At 38.9% G+C, this 20,854-nt stretch overlaps 1 protein-coding gene across 2 annotated transcripts in view; it reads right to left on the bottom strand.

Annotated features, from left to right (window-relative positions):
* The window catches only part of CBL (Cbl proto-oncogene), a 104,487-nt gene that overhangs the window by 26,842 nt on the left and 56,791 nt on the right, over nucleotides 1–20,854 (bottom strand). For both annotated transcript variants that reach the window (NM_001258147.1, XM_028832621.2), the window contains 7 exon segments: nucleotides 3,040–3,243; nucleotides 3,456–3,587; nucleotides 3,934–4,021; nucleotides 5,915–6,052; nucleotides 7,081–7,202; nucleotides 8,006–8,162; nucleotides 10,164–10,310. In NM_001258147.1, coding sequence (NP_001245076.1) covers nucleotides 3,040–3,243; nucleotides 3,456–3,587; nucleotides 3,934–4,021; nucleotides 5,915–6,052; nucleotides 7,081–7,202; nucleotides 8,006–8,162; nucleotides 10,164–10,310 — 988 coding nt within the window.

Below are 20,854 nucleotides of genomic sequence, written 5' to 3'. Positions count from 1 at the left end.
CAGCTACTCAGGAGGCCGAGGCAGGAGAATGGCGTGAACCCAGGAGGTTGAGGTTGCAGTGAGCTGAGACTGCGCCACTGCACTCCAACCTGGGCGACAGAGCAAGATTCCATCTCAAAAAAAAAAAAAAAGGGCTTTTGGTGACAGAGGGAAAGGAAGCACTGAAAAGTACAAATACATTAGAAGCTAGAAGTCAGTGAAGCCTTAACAATTTAGAGGAGAATATTTATCAACCTAGAATTCTGTAACTAGTCAATTTACGTTTGAGGGTTGAACTTTTAAGATACCAACGATCTCAAGAAGTTTATCTCTCACCCTTTCACAGAAAGCCATTTTAAGGACATAAAGAAGTAAAGCAAAAAAGAGGAAAACATGGGAACCAAGGTACTCCAAGAGAGGAGAGGCAATGAAGTTCCATGAGTATGGCGAGGGGACACCTCAGGGTGACAAGCAGTATGGCACAGAGAATGACTGGAGCAGACTGGAGCTGAACACAGATGACTCCTAATTCCTACGCAGCAGTACACGATATCACATACTACTATACTAACAGATTTTATTTCACAGAAACTATATTGAGAGGATGTTTGAGAGTACGGTATGATTTGGTAGTGACAGGTACAAACTGAAAACTAAAAAATAAAAATAATTATACCAGGAAAAGCAGAAAGTTGTATAAGAAAGCAAAAGTAATTATTGTATAGTATGCTATTTGGCAGAGTATGGAGTGAAATCATATAAACACTGAGTACTAAGCCAAATTCAAATAACTGTAGTGGGAGGATATGGAGTACAGAGGAGGGAGATAAGAGACCTAAACACTCTCCCACAATATCTGAGGTGAAGAGATCAAGAATCCAGAAGAAGCAGCATAAGCATATGGTTAAGAAACACAGAGGTAGTAAACAGTTTCAAGAATTAAAACTCTGAACGAGGGGACAGAGAGGTGCTGGAGGGGACAGAGGCAGGGAACCAATGTTTTTGTAAGTTTTTTAGCAATTCTTTTAAACCTTAAAAAAAAAATCCATGTGCCCTCACCAACTATAAGTAGATTCACTATATTAAAAACAAATCAAAATAAAACAACAAACAACATCTACCAGGATGTGAAGAAACAGGCATTCTCATTCTTTTCCACACCTTCAAGAGTGATTTCAGGACCAAAAAAAGGGGCTAAGCTTTAATAACTATCCAAAAGTTAAATATTTTCACTCAAATTATTTTATTCATACAAAATATATAATGAACTATAAAGTACAAGGAATAAAACATCCATGTACTTATCATCCAGCTGAAAAACAAAATACCATTATCACTGTGATATTCCCATGAGCCCCTCCATTAATCACAACCCTCCCCTCTATCACAGTTGAAATACACATGCCCTTATGTAGCAATCCCACTGCTAGCCTAGACAGACTTGTTTAAAAGCTGGCCAATATATGTAAGCCTGCAAACAATATGAATGTCCATTAAAAGGAAGACAAAATAAATTATGGAATGGCCAAATGACAAAATACATGAAGCTGGTTTTTTTTCTGTTTGCATTTCTACATGGCTAGGGAAAGAGTGTTCCTTTACTTCTTCCTCTCAAGTGTTTCACCTGCATATATGTCCTCTTCCTAAATAAAACTATTAGCTCCTTGAAAGCCTTGTCTTAGATTTCTTATCCCATATAGCACTCAACCATCTAGCACAACAAACACTTTGAAAAAGTAACATGCATTAATTGTAAAAAATTCAAATATTCCACAGAATTTAAGTGCTCTCAATTTCTATCCTCAGAAATAACAGTGATTAGTTTGGTATGTAGTCATCCAACTTTTCTATGTATATCCTTTTAAAAAAATTTTTTTACAGAAATAAGTCACGCTACACGTAGTATACAATTGCTTTTTATTTATGAGACAGGGTCTCACTATGTCACCCAGCCTACAGTGCAGTGGTACAATCACAACTCACTCCCGCCTTGAATTCCTGGGATCAAGCAATCTTCCTGTCTCAGTCTCCAGACTAGTTAGAACTACAGGCGAACACCACCATGCCTAACTATTTTTTTTTTTAGGGGGGCATCGGGGCAGTGGTGGTGAAGATAGGGTCTTGCTACGTCGAATTGCTGGGCTCAACTGATCCTCCAGCTTTGGCCTCCAGAGTAGTCAGAACTACAGGTACACAACATCATACCCAGCTTTTTTTTTTTTTTTTTTTTTGGAGTTGGGAGTAGAGATAGGGTCTCACTATATTGCCAAGGCTGGTCTCAAACTGGGCTCAACTGATCCTCCAGCCTCAGCCTCCCAAAGTACTGGGATTATAGGCATGAGCTATAGGCATGAGCTATAGGCATGCCCAGCCCCAACTTTCTAATGCCAAGACTCCACTAAAAAAAAAAAGGGAACCGAACTTATTCTAGTTGCATTAGCAAAAGAGGATCCAGTTCTTTTATTTCTCCATCATATTCTCCATCAGGGGATATGAATAAAGTCTTAGTCCTAAAATACAGACAGTATTGGGCCTTAAGCTGGAATGCCTGGTCACAGATGCAGCTCACAGATGCTTCAACCTACTAGCTGTGTGATCTTAGGATCTTAGTCCTAAAACTTCGGATCTTAGTCCTAAACTTCGGATCTTAGTCCTAAAATACAGACAGCATGGGCCTTAAGCTGGAATGCCTGGTTACAGATGCAGCTCACAGATGCTTCAACCTACTAGCTTGAATAAAAATAAAAATAAATTTTTTTTTTATTTTTTCTGAGGTTGCAGTGTGTGATCTTCGGCAAATTCCTTAACCTCTTTGTGCCTCAGTTTCTTAATCTGTTAAATGAGGGTAATAGTAGTATGTACTCATGGGGTTGTAGTAAAGATTATATAAGTAAAAAACAAGTAAAGTGTTTAACATAGTATCTGTCATATAGTAAATGCTCAATAAATATCAGCTATTAATACTACCTATCATTGTAGTTTGCATATCATTAAGTGTTTTACGGCTTTAGAACATAAACTCATAATGGATTTAGCCAGTCTCCTAAACTGCTGTCTTACCTTGGCACCAGCCAATTCCTTCATCATGAAGAGAGTATCATCAGCTCGTTCATCGTCATCATCATCATAATTTGGGGAGGGAGCTCCCTCTGCTCCTTGCCTCAACAGGCTGCCACTCCCTCTAGGATCAAATGGATCTACCACGATGGGTTCAGTACCTTTAATTTCACATCGGCAGAAAGGACAGCCCTGACCTTCTGATTCCTGCAGAAGAAGCAAGAGATAGTAAAAGATGCATCTGAAAATATTTAAAATATTAATCTGCTAGAAAATACATTTCCTAGAGATTAAAAGAAAGTAAAAGTTTAAACCTAACCCCAAAAGCCAGACCACCCCTTATATCAGTAAAGGCTATATAATACCGAATTCTCCAAGGTGATTACATAGCTGAAGAAAGTCACTGTTTAGATCCATACCTGCCAGGATGTAAGACAGGATGTGCACATGAGGTGTCCACAGGGCTCAATCTTTACATCCTTATCATTTTCAGCACATATTTTACACAGCTGGAATGTGGAGCCCATCTCACAGTATAATTCATATTGTTCCTTTAAGAAAAATTAAGAGACTATTAGTTGAATAACTGCAATCATAAATGTTAACAACAGAAAAAGTGAAGACTTGCTTCCTATACAAATTTTGCTTATATAAAAATGTCACAACAGTGGTTTATTTTCTCCCATTAAACCAGAAAGCATCTAGTCTGGGTCCTATTTTAAGCTCCAGGGTTTAAAGTGAAACCACATACACACAAATTCACTAATCTAGTCAACAGTTTAAATTCACTAATCTAGTCAATGGTGTTCCAATCAATTCAATTATGCCATCAGTTCTATAAAGACTATACTAAAGTTTGTGTTCAGTGATATGGTTATAATGTAAAACAAAACTCACCTGGGTCACTTTGATATGGTCTTGGGGAGTTGGTTCACATAAGCCAGTCAGATCAGGATTCTGATTTCGTCCATCAGGAAACAAATAGCTGTAAAGAGTAACCAATCTTGGGTTTTATTGAAGCCAATTTACCAGTGCTTGCTAATATAGACAAATGGTATCTGGAAGTTCCTCCAATCTAAAAGGGCAACTTGGTGTAAGTATAAAGATAAATCTTACTTCAAAAAAATAAATAACAGAACAGTTCAAAGATATTCTCCAAAAACAAAGATATTCTCCTTCTCCAGGTAACAATGCCATAGGTTCTATCTTTTAATCAAGGGGTTGGTTAGCAAAGCTTTTCTGTAAAGAGCCAGACAGAAAATCATTTAGGATTTGTAGGCCACATTAGTCTGGGTCACATATTCTTCTCTGATTGTTTTCTTCAAAATGACTCTTAGGAAAAACTATCTTGGCTTACACGGGGAACAAACAGGTAGCACATGGGTCACAGTTTACCAACCAATTTTTAATCAATGGATGGCCACCATACAGAAATTCTTTTTTTTTTTTTTTTTTTAGAGACAGATTTTTTTTATTTTTTCTGAGGTTGCAGTGAGTGATCTTGGTTCACTGCAACCTCCACCTCCCGGGTTCAAGTGATTCTCCTGCCTCAGCCTCCCAAGTAGCTGCGATTACAGGCACTTGCCACCACGTCCAGCTAATTTTTTGTACTTTTAATAGAGACAGGGTTTTGCCATGTTGGCCAGGCTGGTCTTGAACTCCTGACCTCAGGTGATCCGCCCGTCTCAGCCTCCCAAGCTGCTGGGATCACAGGTGTGAGCCACTGAGCCCAGCCTAAATTCTTAATTTAAACTGCATTTGCTTTTGATCAAGGACCTGAAATACCTTTATTTACAGGTTTAAGAAAATGAGAGACACTAATTTAAAAGCAATGTAACAAGATGCAAATTAAGCCACTGAGATCATCTACCAGGGAGATCCAGTTTCTAGCATCAAACTGTTCTGACATTTGGGACAGCACTTCTATTTTTTTTTGAGACGGAGTCTCGCTCTGTCGCCCAGGCTAGAGTGCAGTGGCCGGATCTCAGCTCACTGCAAGCTCTGCCTCCCGGGTTCACGCCATTCTCCTGCCTCAGCCTCCCGAGTAGCTGGGACTACAGGCGCCCGCCACCACGCCCAGCTAATTTTTTGTGTTTTTAGTAGAGACGGGGTTTCACCGTGTTAGCCAGGATGGTCTCGATCTCCTGACCTCGTGATCCGCCCATCTCGGCCTCCCAAAGTGCTGGGATTACAGGCTTGAGCCACCGCGCCCGGCCGGGACAGCACTTCTTTCAGACCCAATGCTATCATAAGTAAAAGATAATGTATAATACAAAATGTATTTTCCTAATCACTTTAAAACACAAGCTAGTTTTCTACCACCTGGTCAACTCTTAGTATTTTTAAGTGTTTACCAACTGATAATCAATTTGAATTCTCAAAGGAATAGCAATTCTGGAATAAATAAGGACTTAGTTACAAATAGCAGCATAGGTTACAAAAGCCCAAGGCCTGAAGAAATGCTGCTGAACAAAAATGAAGTGAGGATGAAAGCAGATGAAGGCCACCGAGGCCTATGGCCATTAGGAACATTGAATCACTTGAATGCCAACTAAATAACTGGTCAAATTTCCTGCTAATTGGTATATTTTAAAACCCAAAATAGGCTTGAAAATAAGTTAACATTTGGAAAAAAAGAAAAAAAGATGAAGTTTATTTATGGTAATAACTGAAGCAGTAGAGAATAATTTCACTCATGGAATCCCTAAAAAAGAAAAACAAGTCTTCCAGGACCTGAAGGTCAAATCAGTATCATCTGTTAATATTTTCCTGAATCTTAGTCTGTAGTTTAAGAAACCTGGAATAAAGTCATTAATGATGAGGTTTTACAGCCCCTAAGTTCCTAGACTCTAACAGATGGTATGCAGTAGGTACTCACAAGCCTTCCCGGAAGCCATCAATCAGTGCTTGGAAGAGAGGTTTATTGTGAGGGATTGTCTGGAGAATGTTCCCATCAGCAGTAACATACCCAATAGCCCACTGACCCAGACGAGTACAGCTCAGCCGGAAGATGTAACTATGAACAGAGACAAACAGAAGCTTTAGTAGATTATGCTGGTATTAGGGTGGAAGGCAAGGCAAGATACAGACAAAAATCAAAAGGACCGTCAAGAATAACTTTTTTAAAAAAAAAAAAAGACAGAGTCTGGCTCTGTCACCCAGGCTGGAGTGCAATGGCATGATCTTGGCTCACTGCAGCCTCCGCCTCCTGAGTTCAAGTGATTCTCCTGCCTCAGCCTCCCAAGTAGCTGGGACTACAGCATGTGCCACCATGCCTGGCTAATTTTTGTATTTTTAGAAGAGATGGGGTTTCACCATGTTGGCCAGGCCAGTCTTGAACTCCTGATTTCAAGTATCTGCCCAACTTGGCCTCCCAAAGTGTTGGGATTACAGGCATGAGCCACCACACCAAGGCAAGAATAACACTTATCCTTAGCTTCAAGTCAGTGACGAGTAAAAAGAAAGAAAATATTTTTAAAAAGAGAGTAACTTCCTCCATGACTCCACACCAGAAGCAAACGACACATAAACGCAATTCTTTTTTGTTTGTGTTGGTTTTGAGACGGGGTTCCACTCTTGTTGCCTAGGCTAGAGTACAATGGCATGATCTCGGCTCACTGCAACCTCTACCTCCCAGGTTCAAGTGATTCTCCTGCCTCAGCCTCCTGAGTAGCTGGGATTACAGGCACCTGCACCACGCCTGGATAATTTTTGTATTTTTAGTAGAGACAGGGTTTTACCACATTGGCCAGGCTGGTCTCAAACTCCTGATATCGTGATCCGCCCGCCTCGGCCTCCCAAAGTGCTGGGATTACAGGTGTGAGCCACTGTGCCCGGCCATAAACTCAATTCTTAAGTGGCCTGAAAACATTTATCAAATTATAGGATCTGAATTAAGTCAATACATCTGATAAAGAGGTATCAATCCTATTGCAGAATCTTGGCTATTGTGAAACTAATAAAGGCCATGTTTCTTCTATACTAGCAGAAGTCTCAAGATAACAAAATTCAGAAGAATAAACCTTTTTGCTTCATTGCACTGACCTGCCAGGTTTGTGAATGAATTTCTGGAGCCGAGCTTTCACTTCGTCATACGTCAAAAAAGCCATGTAGCCAGGATGAGTTACAGCAAGGCTGTTCCAATTCCTGAGCAAAGAGGACCAGGGCTAAAGAAACGAGATCAATCACAGACTATTCAGATCAGACGTACAACCAACTCAGAGGGCAATGAGAAACAAACAAACAAACAAAAAAAACAACAACACCAACTCTTAATTCATTGTCAGAAATTTTTAATTATACCATCACTCAGAGGGAAGACACACGTGTTTGGGAGATTAAAAACTCTGAAAAGCTATGAAGAAAAGAATATATGCTTATAGGGAGAAACTTAATACAAAATGAAAATTCTAGAATTTGTAAAGCAGCTCTAATTAACAGTAGTGGGGTTGAACAACAACAAACTGAAAACCAGGATAGGGCCTACAGGTGCAACTAATAAGTTTCAAATAAATGTGTATGCAAATTGGCATAGACAACACCAGAAAAAGCATTATTTTTAGAGAAAAAGAAAGGAGTTGTTTTTGAAGTATCTAAACATCTCAATATTAACAGTCAATTTTGATAAAACAGGAGAAAAAGTTGCAAACATACACAAATATCCAGTATCAGAAAACTAATATATCCATATTCTGGCCATTCTACAAACATTAAAATGATAAAAAGAAGAATATTCAATAACAAGGAAAGATGTGAAGAGAAGAAAGCAGGTGGTATAGCTGTCATTTTCACTATATATACATACACACATATATTTTTAATACGAGGTAGTTTTAATCTTTTTTTGGCATAGTTCCTAAAATGAATTAAATACTATCACACAGACAAAAACCCCAATTTTTTTTTTTTTTAAGTTTTCTCTTCAGAAAAGTAGCAGTAACCAGTTTAGTCAACTTTTTTAGTATCCTACCTGAAAGAGTCGGGTAAAGATGTCAAATTCAAAAACTGAAATATAATCATTGCAGGTCAGATCAATAGTGGATTTCAGAGCCATGGCCTCCAGCCCAGAACTGATGGGATGCACTTCATGTAGAGCCTGTCGAAAGCTCTTCCAAGGGACTATTGTCCTGGGATGGGGGTGGAGAGGAGACACAAAGTGAAATAACAGAGATAATTCCAGGCATCGCCATAATCAAGCAAAGGAAAGAGAGCCACATTAAGTTCTCAATACCAATTTCAATCCTCTTAATTCAAAATACAGGTCAGCTTCTTTAATATAGAAAGAAGGGGGCCGGGCACTGCGGCACATGCCTTCAGGAGGCCCAGCACTTTGGGAGGCCAGAGTGGGCAGATTGCTTGAGCCCAGCCTGGGCAATACGGTGAAACCTTGTCTCCACAAAAACAAACAAACAAAATTAGCCGGACTAATTAATTAGTTCCAGCTACTCTGGAGGCTGAGGTGGGAAAATCTCTTGAACTTTGGAGGCGGAGGTTGCAAGTGAGGCAAGATCAGGCCACTGCACTACAGCCTGGGCAACAGAGTGAAACCATGTTGCAAAAAAAAGAAAAGAAAAAGAAAAAAAAATCTACAAATAAAGACGGGGTCTTGTAATGTCATCCAGGGTGGTAGTCTCAAACTTCTGGCCTCAAGCAATCCTCCTGTCTTGGCCTCCTAAAATGCTGGGACTACAGGAGTGAGCCACTGTGCCTGGCCAAAAATAAAAGCCTTTAAAGAGAAACTTGGGCCTAGCACGGTGGCTCATGCTTGTAATCCTAGTACTTTGAGAGGCCAGGGGGAAGGATTATTTGAGGCCAGAAGCTCAAGACCAGCCTAGATAACACAGCAAAATCCTGTCTCTGCAAATTAGCTGGGACTGGCAGCACACACATGTAGTCCCAGCTACTTGGGAGAACTGCTTGAGTCCAAGAGTTCAAGGTTGCAATGAGCTATGATTGATTGTACCACTGCACACCAGACTGGGCAACAGAGTGACATCCTGTCTCAAAAAAGAAAAAAAAATAGCACAACAAAAACCAGAATATTTATATTTATACTTAAAAACAAGCTTGACTCATAAATCAACCTACATAATACATATAGACAATACAGCAAAATGGAAAAGGTAAGCCACAGCCTAGGAGAAGATATTTGTAATGTAAGTAATTAACAAAGAACTAGTAACCTATAATAAGAAAAAGATAAACCACTCAATAAGAAAATGGGCAAATCAGAAATAGGAACAGGCAAGTCAGAATAAGAATCTCGGCTGGTCATAAAGGTAAGAAGAAGCTCAATCTCCCTTCTCATCAAGGAATATAAAGCAAAATATTACACTAATTCACATCACCAGCGTTAGCTAAATTATGGGGCTACTGTAAAATATGAACTGGTACAACCATTTTGGAAAGAAATTAGACAATACTTAGCAAAGCAAAAGAAGTAAAACCCCAAGACTTAGTAATTCCACTCCTATGTATGTAAATAAAGACAATTTCTTGCATATGAAGACAACTTAGATATTGTTCACTGCTGATAGCAAATAATGTGAAATATATATGTCCATTAAGGGCAGAACGGGGCTGGGTGCGGTGGCTCACGCCTATAATCCCAGCACTTTGGGAGGCCAAGGTGGGCGGATCACGAGGTCAGAAGATCAAGACCATCCTGGCTAACACGGTGAAACTCTCTACTAAAAATGCAAAAAATTAGCTGGGCATGGCGGGCGCCTGTAGTCCCAGCTACTTGGGAGGCTGAAGCAGGAGAATGGCGTGAACCCAGGAGGCAGAGTTTGCAGTGAGTGGAGATCGCACCACTGCACTCCAGCCTGGGTGACAGAGCAAGATTCTATATCCAAAAAAAAAAAAAAAGTGCACAATGGCTGTGGAGATAAAGGGAAGAGCATTCAAAGAGCTTAATCTGCAAAACTATTTCTTAAAAAAAAAAATGAACAGGGCAAAACTTAACCAAATATTTAACCAAAAACTTAACCAAATATTTAACCACAGCTAGGAAATACGTACACATATAGTTTCTCAGAGTTCCTGAATGTTAAATATTTCAATAGTAAAAAAGTAAAGAAAAAACTCATAAGCTTTATTCATAGTTCAAATTCATTATTGAGACTTACTTTTCCCCAAAAGCTTTTCTCCAAAATTCTGCAGCATCTGCTTTAGTAATCCGAAATGTGTCTCCTTGAAAGAGTCCACTTGGAAAGATTCCTTTTAGCTCTGCCAGCATGTGGCTGAAGATGAGGGACAGCTTGGTTAGGTTTCGCCTACAAATGATCAGAAGTGCAATAATTAAACACAAAAAATTATTTTTATTTTAAATGCACCAAATTCACCATACAAGATGTATAATTAACATGAATATCAAAATACATTTAGAAAGAACCTCTTCAAATATTCTTTCTGGCCAGTATTATTCAAGGATATAAAAAAGTAGAGAAAAGAAATGCGCCGTTGAGAATATTTTTACATATTCAGTGATATTGTTGTCTTTGTTTAAAGAAGGGTTTTAGAAACTTTTTGTTCTAAGATCATACGAAAGATACAAATACAATGGAAGAAATACTGTTGCATTCACTGTCTCCACTTTTATCTCCTCCATTCAAACAGATACGAAGTAAACAAGAGAAAAAATTTAGTCATATATTTTAAAGCTCTAATCTTGAATTAATAAAGCTTAATAGCTAAGCACGAACATGGACAAATTCACTTTTTAAGGATGACAGGTAAGAGAATTCAACAAATAATAATCACTCTATCACAAAAGAAAAAAATGATAGGAAACCAATGTATTATTTCCTGCTTTGCAGGTGTATTTATCAAGTATATTTATCATCATATAACATATCTAAATAAAAGATAGTCTTAATAAAAAGAACTTTTAAAGTATCCAGACCTAATAAATGTCTCCTTTCACTAAATCAGACCTTAAAGAGATAAATTTTACCCAAACTCCTCTTCCTTTACCAAAAATGAGATGCTAACATCCAAACCACACAAAAATTTCTACGTAATGCATATGCTACTGTTAACAATTAGTTAATTCTGTTCTCACAACCTGTTTAATGGATATGATTATAAAGATGTCACACAGGCCAGGAGTGGTGCCTCACGCCTGTAATCCCAGCACTACAGGAGGCTGAGGCAGGCGGATCACTTGCAGTCAGGAGTTCAAGACCAGCCTGGCAAACATGGTGAAACCCTGTCTCTACTAAAAAATACAAAAATTAGCTGGGCATGGTCGTGTGTGCCTATAACCTCAGCTACTTGGGAGGGCTGAGGCAGGAGAATCCCTTGAACCCGGGAGGTAGAGGTTGCAGTGAGCTGACATTGTGTCACTGCCCTCTAGCCTGGGTGACAGAGCGAGACTCCATCTCAAAAAAACAAACAAACAAACAAACAAAAAACAGGATACACATGATATAGATACTATTACACTAAACAAGCTACTGAATACATGTGTCTATTTTTCCTTGTCCCAATAATTTGTATTTATGTACTCAAAAGTTTATTCTTGTTATACAAATGTACTATAAAAATTCAAGTCAAATCCTGATCAATTACTGATTGCCTAACAATCCTCTACTAGGAATAGATTTTTCTTAATGCTATACTGGAAGGTCACCATCAGTGCTATCTTTGTCTTTCGTGGATAAAATGCAGCACCAAATTATCCAAGTCTCTATATCCATGACTTGTTCGAAAAATGCTATTGAAATCTTTTTTTGGCCAGGTGCGGTGGTTCACGCCTGCAATCCCAAAATTTTGGGAAGTCGAGGCAGGTGGATCACCTGAGGTCAGGAGTTTGAGACTAGCCTGGCCATTTCTACTAAAAATACAAAAATTAGCCGGGCATGGTGGTGGTGCATGCCTGTAATCCCAGCTACTCAAGAAGCTGAGGCAGAGGTTGCAGTGAGTTAAGATCACGCCACTGCACTCCAGCCTGGGCGACAGAGTGAGACTCAGTCTTTTTTGTTTGTTTGTTTTTTAAGCACTTATCCAATCTTTAAAGTCCATTAACTGTTTTTTTTCCCTAGCACTTTGAGATCCTTTGATTATTGTTTAATAGAACTTCTACCATTTATCAAAGAGAAAATAGACAAGATCAAGAATATATCACAAATGGAATATGAAACAGGTAACTTGAAAGAAACCCTGCAAAGCACAAGTTAATCCCAATGAATTTACTTTCCAGTGTTCAGCAGGACCCTAGACTGCACAATCAGCAGCTTGAGGCTCAGACGTCGACATCTACCTAACATTCTGTCAAGCAGTAATCCTTCAACTAGATTACTGAGAACCTACTGTGTGTGTGAAGAACTACGCTAAACAGTACAGCGGGATAATGAATGAGATGACAGAAAAAATAAATATGTATCACACTTTTGAGGTTATACCAGAGCTCTTTCTGAAGCAAACAGGTTTGAATTTTACTTCTTCCTGAACATCTTTCCTTGGGTTTTGCAGTATTGTCTTCTCTTGGTTCTCCTACTTCCTTCTGTTGTTTCTTGGCTTTTCTCCCCCATCATCTTAAGTGGTATTTCCCAAGAATTTGCTCTCTGCTATTTTCAGTTCTTTCTCTGTGTACTCTCTTCTCTTCCTTTGCAATCTTAGGGCTTTAAAAGCTACTTAGCAAACGATGCCCAAATCTTAGGCCTTGGTAGTTTTTCCAACTATCTACTCTACCACATTTTTCCTCCACTCGAATGCTAGCACCTCAAAGCAACATGTTCAGAATTAAACTAATCTTTCTTAAATCTGCTCTTTCTTCGTGTTCTTTACTTCCGTATTTAATGACAACACCACCTTACTTACCACAGGTTCAAAACCTGAAGAATCTTCCTAGCTTCTTTCATTTACCTTGTTCTCCATATCTAATTAGTCAATTTGTTGCCAATCTGTGGTCATTCCTACCTTCGATTTACGTGGTACTGGCCTAATGTAAACTCCTTGGTAATAATTAAAATTAAAATTCCAGTCTTAGAATTCTGTGTCTTCAGCGTCTCTTCCTATGCATGTACAATCCTTATGACATTTAACTGCCTTTTGACGAAGGGAAAAAATAAACAATTTTCACAGCCAATGGGATAAAATCCAAACTCAGCTTGGATTTTAAGGCTTTCCATTGACCTGGATCTAACCTTTCTAACTAACTTCTGAGTTCTTCACTAGTATGTTCTAGCCAAACCAAGTACTTCACCTTTTCTTACACCTGCCACTCTTCTTTGTTTCTCGGTCTCTGCCTGTTTCTCTGGTCTGAAATAAGACCCAGTTTAAATGTCATTTCTTTAAGAGCAAGCTAGACATAATAAAATAAAATACTCAACAACCCCAGCATTTTCTCTGCAGTTCTCTTACACCATCTGAACCCATTTTGCACTATAGCTATCTGTGTACACAATGGCTAAATCTAATTCTGACTTGTATTTATATCCCTCTGGGCCAGGCAAATGGCAGAAATTTCTAATGATCAATATACCTTCAGAAAACCTTTGAGTGCCCACTATGTGTCAGGCTCGGGGTGAATACGACAACGAACAAAATAAAATTCTTGCTTTTATGACATGTACATTCCCACGGGAGTGTATCAGATGGCAGGAGAAAACTGCTGTGAGGAGGAATAACACAGAGTATGAGAAGCCATGCAGGGCTGCTGTTCAGGGAGGGCAGTCTTAGAGACTTTATCGAGTGGGTAGTGGGTCTTGGAAAAACTGGACCATGCTGGCATCTTTGGTTCTTAAAATAATTTTCTACCAAAAATCTACCAGGTACCTAGCACTACGTTGGATCAAAGATAAAATATGCATACCAAAATAACAAGACACAGAAAGCATTTTTATTTTGTGAAGTAAGCCACACACAAAAAAAGTTATTGACCACAAAGATGTAATGGCACCAGGTACCTAAGAGCAGTTCAAAGTGCTGACTGCAACAGTTACGGGAAATCAATTTAAGACATTTTCCTACTCAAGAATGCATCCCTTCAAAAAGCCTGCTCACATTTCTTAAAACCACCAGAGATGTCCACTCTAAGCATCATACTTCTTAAAAGGAAATAATGAATTTACAAAAGTCCATGAGTCAGAGCATTTTGTAATCAATATGAAGCTTGTGGTTCAGTGTCTACAGTATATGGGGCCGAATTCAATCAGCAGAATCTGTCTTAACATGTAAAAAGAATGAGGCATGATATAGACATTTGAGTTTACATGGTAAGCAATACTTTAAAAAATTCTGTCAGCAGTTACCTCAACTCATACAATGTGTTCTAACGATTCTCCAAAGATCCACAAAGGAACACAACTGTTCAATTTTTTGTAAATGCCCTGAAGACAGAACTTTTCTTTTTTCAGTTCTAGTAGCAGCAAGCAGTACAGGCTTTTCTTTAACACAGTAACACAGTGCTGGGGAAGGAAGTCATTCACCTTCTAATGCCTTCAGCTCTAACCATCTACATCTACTTAACTGCAAATTCTACTCTACAGCTTCCATCTTCCTCTTCTCTTTTCCTCTCACAACTTCCTCATAATCAAATGCTGATTCTGCATGAAGCATCTTTTTTTTTTTTTTTTTTAAATTCAAGATTGGTATCAGTTCTTTTCTCTCTACCTCAGGGCCTACCTTCAATGCCAATGTACCTTCGTGCCTCAGGCCCAAAGCAATGTTATGCATTTTCCTGTGTATAATTTCACATAATAAAGAAGTAAGATTTACATATCACCAATACACAAGTATATTAAAAATTAAATGAGCAATTATAGCTATTGTTTTAGCTTCAAAAGTAAAACTATAAATACAACTTCATAGGACTCACAATCACCATCTTAAGCAAGACAGGAGCTGAAAAGTAGCCTTTATATGAATGATGAGGTAAACAGAAAAATCTCTCAAACTATTTTGTTTCTACATAGAATACTGAAAAAGTTATCTTGTAACTCTTGCTCAAAAGGTACTTTGAAGAGAAAGAGGAAATAGGAAAACAAACACAGTATGAGGAGATAAATTAATTCCTTCTATTAAAAATGCATGTATTAACATTTAAGACAAGTAAACTGCAGCCTCAACCTCCCAGACTCAAGCAATCCTTTCGCCTCAGCCTCCTGAATAGCTAGCTGAACCCACAGGCCACTATGCCTGACTAATTTTTCTTCTTTTTTCTTTTTTGAGACGAAGTCTCACTCTGTCACCCAAGCTGGTGTGCAGTGTCACTTCTTGGCTCACTGCAACCTGTGCCTTCCAGGTTCAAGCAATTCTCCTGTCTCAGCCTCCCCAGTAGCTGGGACTACAGGCACATACCACCATGCCCGGCTAATTTTGTATTTTTAGTAGAGACGGAGTTTCTCCATGTTGGTCAGGCTGGTCTCAAACTTCTGACCTTAGATGATCCACCCGCCTCAACCTCCCAAAGTGCTGGGATTACAGGCGTGAGCCACTGCACCTGCCCTAATTTTTGTATTTTCAGTAGAGACGGGGTTTCACCATATTGGTCAGGCTGGTCTCAAACTCCTGATCTCAGGTGATCCACCTGCCTTGGCTTTCCAAAGTGCTGGGATTACAGATGTCAGCTACCGCACCCAGCCACTTTTTCTATTTTTTTGTGTGTGATGGGGGTCTCACTATATTGCCCAGGCTGGTCTCCAACTCCTGGGCTCAAGCGATCCTCATACCTTAGCAGAAGTAACTTTTTAACGTGTATTTTCTGTCTGCAGATAATTTAAAAGAATTTATGTCTTATGGAATTTAAATGAACAGTTAACTGTAAAAACCCTATACAGGGCCAGAAAAATTAACTTAATCTGCTAAACTAGTATTATATATTCTAAAACAGAGATTTCCCAAATCTCAGATTATTAGAATTATTTTACTTGAACAACATTATTGTTCTGAAGAACTAACACAGAAATATCAAAAATCATCCCACCTACTTCAAAATAGTCTCTTAAAAATGGTTTAAAGACTCGAAAAAGTTTATATAATATTTAAAAAGAGAAGGAAACAAAACTTTCATTTTAAAAACAGTAATTTAGGCTGGGCACAGCAGCTCACACTTATAATCCTAGCTCTTTGAGGGGCTGAGGCCGGCAGATTGCTTGAATTCAGGAGTTTGAGACCAGTCTGTGCAATATAGTGAGACCCCTCAATCTAAACAAAAAATACAAAAATTAGCCAGGTATGGTGGTGCGTGGGATGATAGCTTGAACCTGGCAAGTGGAGGGTGCAGTGAGCAGAGATCGCACCACTGCATTCCAGCCTGTATGACGGAGCAAGACTGTCTCAAAAATAATAATAATAATAATAAACAAAGAAAAGTAATTAAGTAATTGTAGATTGGTATATGGTGGTTATAAAATTTTTTCAACTCTTCTGTAGGACTGAAAAATTTCCTAATAGGTTGGGCGTGGTGGCTCACGCCTGTAATCCCAGCACTTACGGGAGGCCAAGGTGGGCAGATCACTTGAGCTTACAAGTTCGAGACCAGCCTGGACAACATGGTGAAACTCCGTCTCTACAAAAAATACAAAAATCAGCCGGGCATGGTGGCATGAGCCTGTGGTCTCAGCTACTCAGGATGCTGAGGTGGGAGGATAGCTAGAGCCCTGGAGGTGGAGGTACAGTCAGCAGAGATCATGCCGCTGCATTCCAGCCTAGGCAAACTAAGAGAGACCCTGTCAGAAGAAAAGAAAAGAAAAGAAAAGAAAAGAAAAGAAAAGAAAAGAAAAGAAAAGAAAAGAAAAGAAAAGAAAAGAAAAGAAAAGAAAAGAAAAGAAAAGGAAAGGAAAGGAAAGGAAAGGAAAGAAAGGAAAGAAAGGGAAGAAAGGGAAGAAAGGAAGAAAGGAAGAAAGAAAGAAAGAAAGAAAGAAAGAAAGAAAGAAAGAAAGAAAGAAAGAAAGAAAGAAAGAAAGATCATAACAAAAGACTGGAGGTCAGGCGTAGGGACTCACACCTGTAATCCCAGCTCTTTGGGAGGCCAAGATGGGAGGATGGCTGAAGGCCAAGAGTTTCGTACCAGCCTGGGCAACACAGCGAGACTGTCTCTAAAAACAAAAAACACACTGAAGAAAACTCCCAGTAATTTACACATAAGTGTATTTTAACAATATTTGGTTTTTTTTTTTTTTTTTTTTTTTTTTGAGACGGAGTCTCGCTCTGTCACCCAGGCTGGAGTGCAGTGGCCGGATCTCAGCTCACTGCAAGCTCCGCCTCCCGGGTTCACGCCATTCTCCTGCCTCAGCCTCCCGAGTAGCTGGGACTACAGGCGCCCGCCACCTCGCCCGGCTAGTTTTTTGTATTTTTTTAGTAGAGACGGGGTTTCACCGTGTTAGCCAGGATGGTCTCGATCTCCCGACCTCGTGATCCGCCCGTCTCAGCCTCCCAAAGTGCTGGGATTACAGGCTTGAGCCACCGCGCCCAGCCTTTAACAATATTTGTAAATCAAATGATCCTATCGATCCCAAGAGGAAAATTCCAAGATGATTTAATACTTTTAATACAACGATTAACAAAAAAGCTGCAAAACATTATACAATACCATTACAGGGTTGCAAAATAGTCCCAAAATAAGGTTACAATTTTTGCCATTCAGTGATGGTATAGGCTTAAGACTCATATAGATGATGATAATTATACTGCTGAAGGGTAGCATGATCACTGCTTTTAAGTATTTCATTTACTGGTACTATTTCAGTGATAACTGCTGCTTTTCCTATCAGATAAACTCCAGAAACCTTATATACAAACACTAGTGTCATCTAAAGAATGCTGAGTGAGAACATACTGAGATGACATTTATAACTCAATAGCAGCATCCTCTGCTCACAGTAATCAGCTTTAAAAATAGATACAACGGAACTGCTTTCCACAAAGCCTCACAGGAAGTCAATGAAGTACTGTTTAACTCTTATTGACTTAAGCTGTTAAAAAAAAAAAAGAAAAAAAGAAAGATAGAAAACCATCACCTACAAAAGGAGTTCTTAGCCAATACATCTAAAAATAGCAATGGCCCTTTTTACTAAACACATATTGAGTGTATTTGATACTACAAACTCATGGTCCTGCTTTTGAAATTCCCAAGTTACACAGTAACAGATTACCAGTAATCATCCAGAGCATTTCAACCTAACTGTTTCACTGAATTCTAAAGGGGACACATCTAACTCACCAAGTAAATGGGAAGGCAGCAACCCACATGAGAGCCTCCAACACTCCCCTCATGTGTCTATCAAACTAATCCTAAAACAGACTCAATCTCCTTACTCTCCCTATATGAAAATCTTTAATGATTCCCAATTACCACTTAAAAAGTTTGAACTGCTGACCTGATATATCAAAGCACTCACAATGTAGTCCTAATTCAGCTTTCTAAACACCACCAATGTTCCACCAAACATTCTACACTCTCCAGGCTCTGTGCCTGTGGTGATGGTACTACATCAACAATACATGCTTCTCTCCATCTCCAGCAGTTAACATTAAGAGTTTACTAGGGATCAGATGCTTTACTAAGCTAAATAAAGTGCATTTAATTCTCATAATGCTTTGAAATAGCAATTACCAACCTTATCTTACAAATGAGAAACAAAGACTTAGTGACATTAAATAATTTGCCCAAGGTCACAAAGCTAGTAAGGGGCAGCGTAGGTCTATGAAATTCCAGAGCCAGGGCTCTTTGGTTATGACACATTTCCTTTCTGATGACTATGGTTACTAAATCCTGCCCATTCTTCAAAGTTCTCAAACGCTGCCTCCTTGGGGAGGACTCTCCAGTCTATATTTAACACCTACCCTCAGCTTCTGAACCCCCCACAGCAACTTGCTCATACTTTTCACAGGTTCCATCATGTTCTGCTTCACATTAATTGTCTTACTCCCCAATCTAGAAGACAACACCTTAAGGGCAGAGGCAGGGGAAGTATCTCTTACACACTTTATCCCCTGCAACCCTGGTCACACTGCGCACATAACAGGCATTCAACACATTTGTAGAACTGAACTGGAAAATATTACCTACTTTTGACAAACTTTTAATTTTAGAATAATTCTACATCTATGGAGAAGTTATAAAAGACTATGCAGGGAGTTCCCATAAACCCCAAATCCAGTTTCAGTTTCCCCTAATGTTACCATCTTATATTACTGCGGGGCATTCTTCAAAACTAAGAAACTAACAGTATGGTAGTAATAACTGAATGCCAGGCTATATCCAGGCTTCACCAGTTTTTTCCACTAATGTTTTTATCTATTCCAGGATCCAAGCAAGGATACCACTTTATATTTACTCATCCTATCTCCTTAGTTTCCTCTGGTCTGGAACAATTTCTTAGTCTTTCCTTGTTTTGCAGGACATTAATAGTTCTGAGTGCTGGTCAAGTATTTTAAAGGATGTCCCTCAGTGTGTCTGTTTTTCTGATATTTTGACTGGAATTACGAGTTTATGGAAAGAATAACACAGAGTGAAGTGCCCTTCTCAGCACATCAAGTCACAATATCTACATGGTATCACTGAAAATGTTCAACTCGATCACTTAGTGTTTGCATGTCATGATTCTGCAGGTGAAGCTATTAGTGAAAAATATTTACTTCTCCACACCTTTCTTAGATAATTTAAAACAAATCACTTATACAAGAGTCAATAATATTTTTAATGACTGTAATACATTCTCATTAAATCACAAATATTTTACACTAGTATCTTTAGTTTTCAGTGTGGTCAGAAAAAACAAAAATAGTTCAAAACAATCATTGTGAACATTTAGCAAGTGTTCACTAGCTCCATTACTTCATGGTCCTGTTTAATCAGAGTTCTCTGTATTTCAAAATAACTTTTGAGTTCACTTAGCCCAAGCTCTGAAAGACAACTTTAATAAGTAGAATTACATGCACTGGAGCACTGCCCACAATTGAAAGCACATTAACCCTCAGTACTGGTTACTACTACTCCACACCAGTTCCTTAAAGATATATAGAAACATATCAGTAAGATAATGCTGAACTCTTCAAAACCTCTCATACCCTGTCCCTCAACAAATGACAACCACCACCAAGCACCTTTCAGAAGGCTGACGCAATCAACTTAAAAAATAAAAAACATAGATACAAATTATAAAGAGACAGCACTAGTAGAATCTAATCAAATATGTAGAAAGTCTATATCTAGTTACCATTAATTATTTAACTCCTGAGTATGTAACTGAGACATCAATTTCCATTTAAACATAGCATTTCCCTGAACAAAATAAACACAGTAGCTAATACTAAGCTTTGCAAAACTTGAGAAAGAACATGGAATGTTCTCTGTCTGAATATAAGACTATTAAAAGGGACAAAAACTAGAGAAATCTTCAATAAATGTTCCATGAAAAAGAATCTAGAGGCCAGGCGCGGTGGCTCATGCCTGTAATCCTAGCACTTTGGGAGGCCGAGACGGGCAGCTCACCTGAGGTCAGGAGTTTGACACCAGCCTAGCCAACATGGTGAAATCTCATCTCTACTAAAAATACAAAAAGGCATGATGGTGCACACCTCTAATCCCAGCTACTCCGGTAGCTGAGGCATCAGAATCGCTTGAACCTGGGAAGCAGAGGTTGCAGTGTCCAGCCTGGAGACTTTGCCTCCATTTAAAAAAAAAAAAAGAAAAAAAAGTAGAGCTTTAACTGCCAATGTGAAAGAAAATACAAATGCAGTGGGGAGTCATTAAGGATTTGGGACTGGGGAGTGATATCTGATTATTTTAAGACAGAAAATGACATCAAATGCAAGGTGAATTAGAGAGGAAATCATAAAAGCAGAGAGATCACTCAGCATAGTAGTGCAG

Source organism: Macaca mulatta, chromosome 14, assembly GCF_049350105.2.
Source record: "Macaca mulatta isolate MMU2019108-1 chromosome 14, T2T-MMU8v2.0, whole genome shotgun sequence".
Taxonomy (NCBI): Eukaryota; Metazoa; Chordata; class Mammalia; order Primates; family Cercopithecidae; genus Macaca; species Macaca mulatta.
Note: the sequence above shows the minus strand (reverse complement) of the source record. Positions and strands in the feature narration are given on the sequence as shown.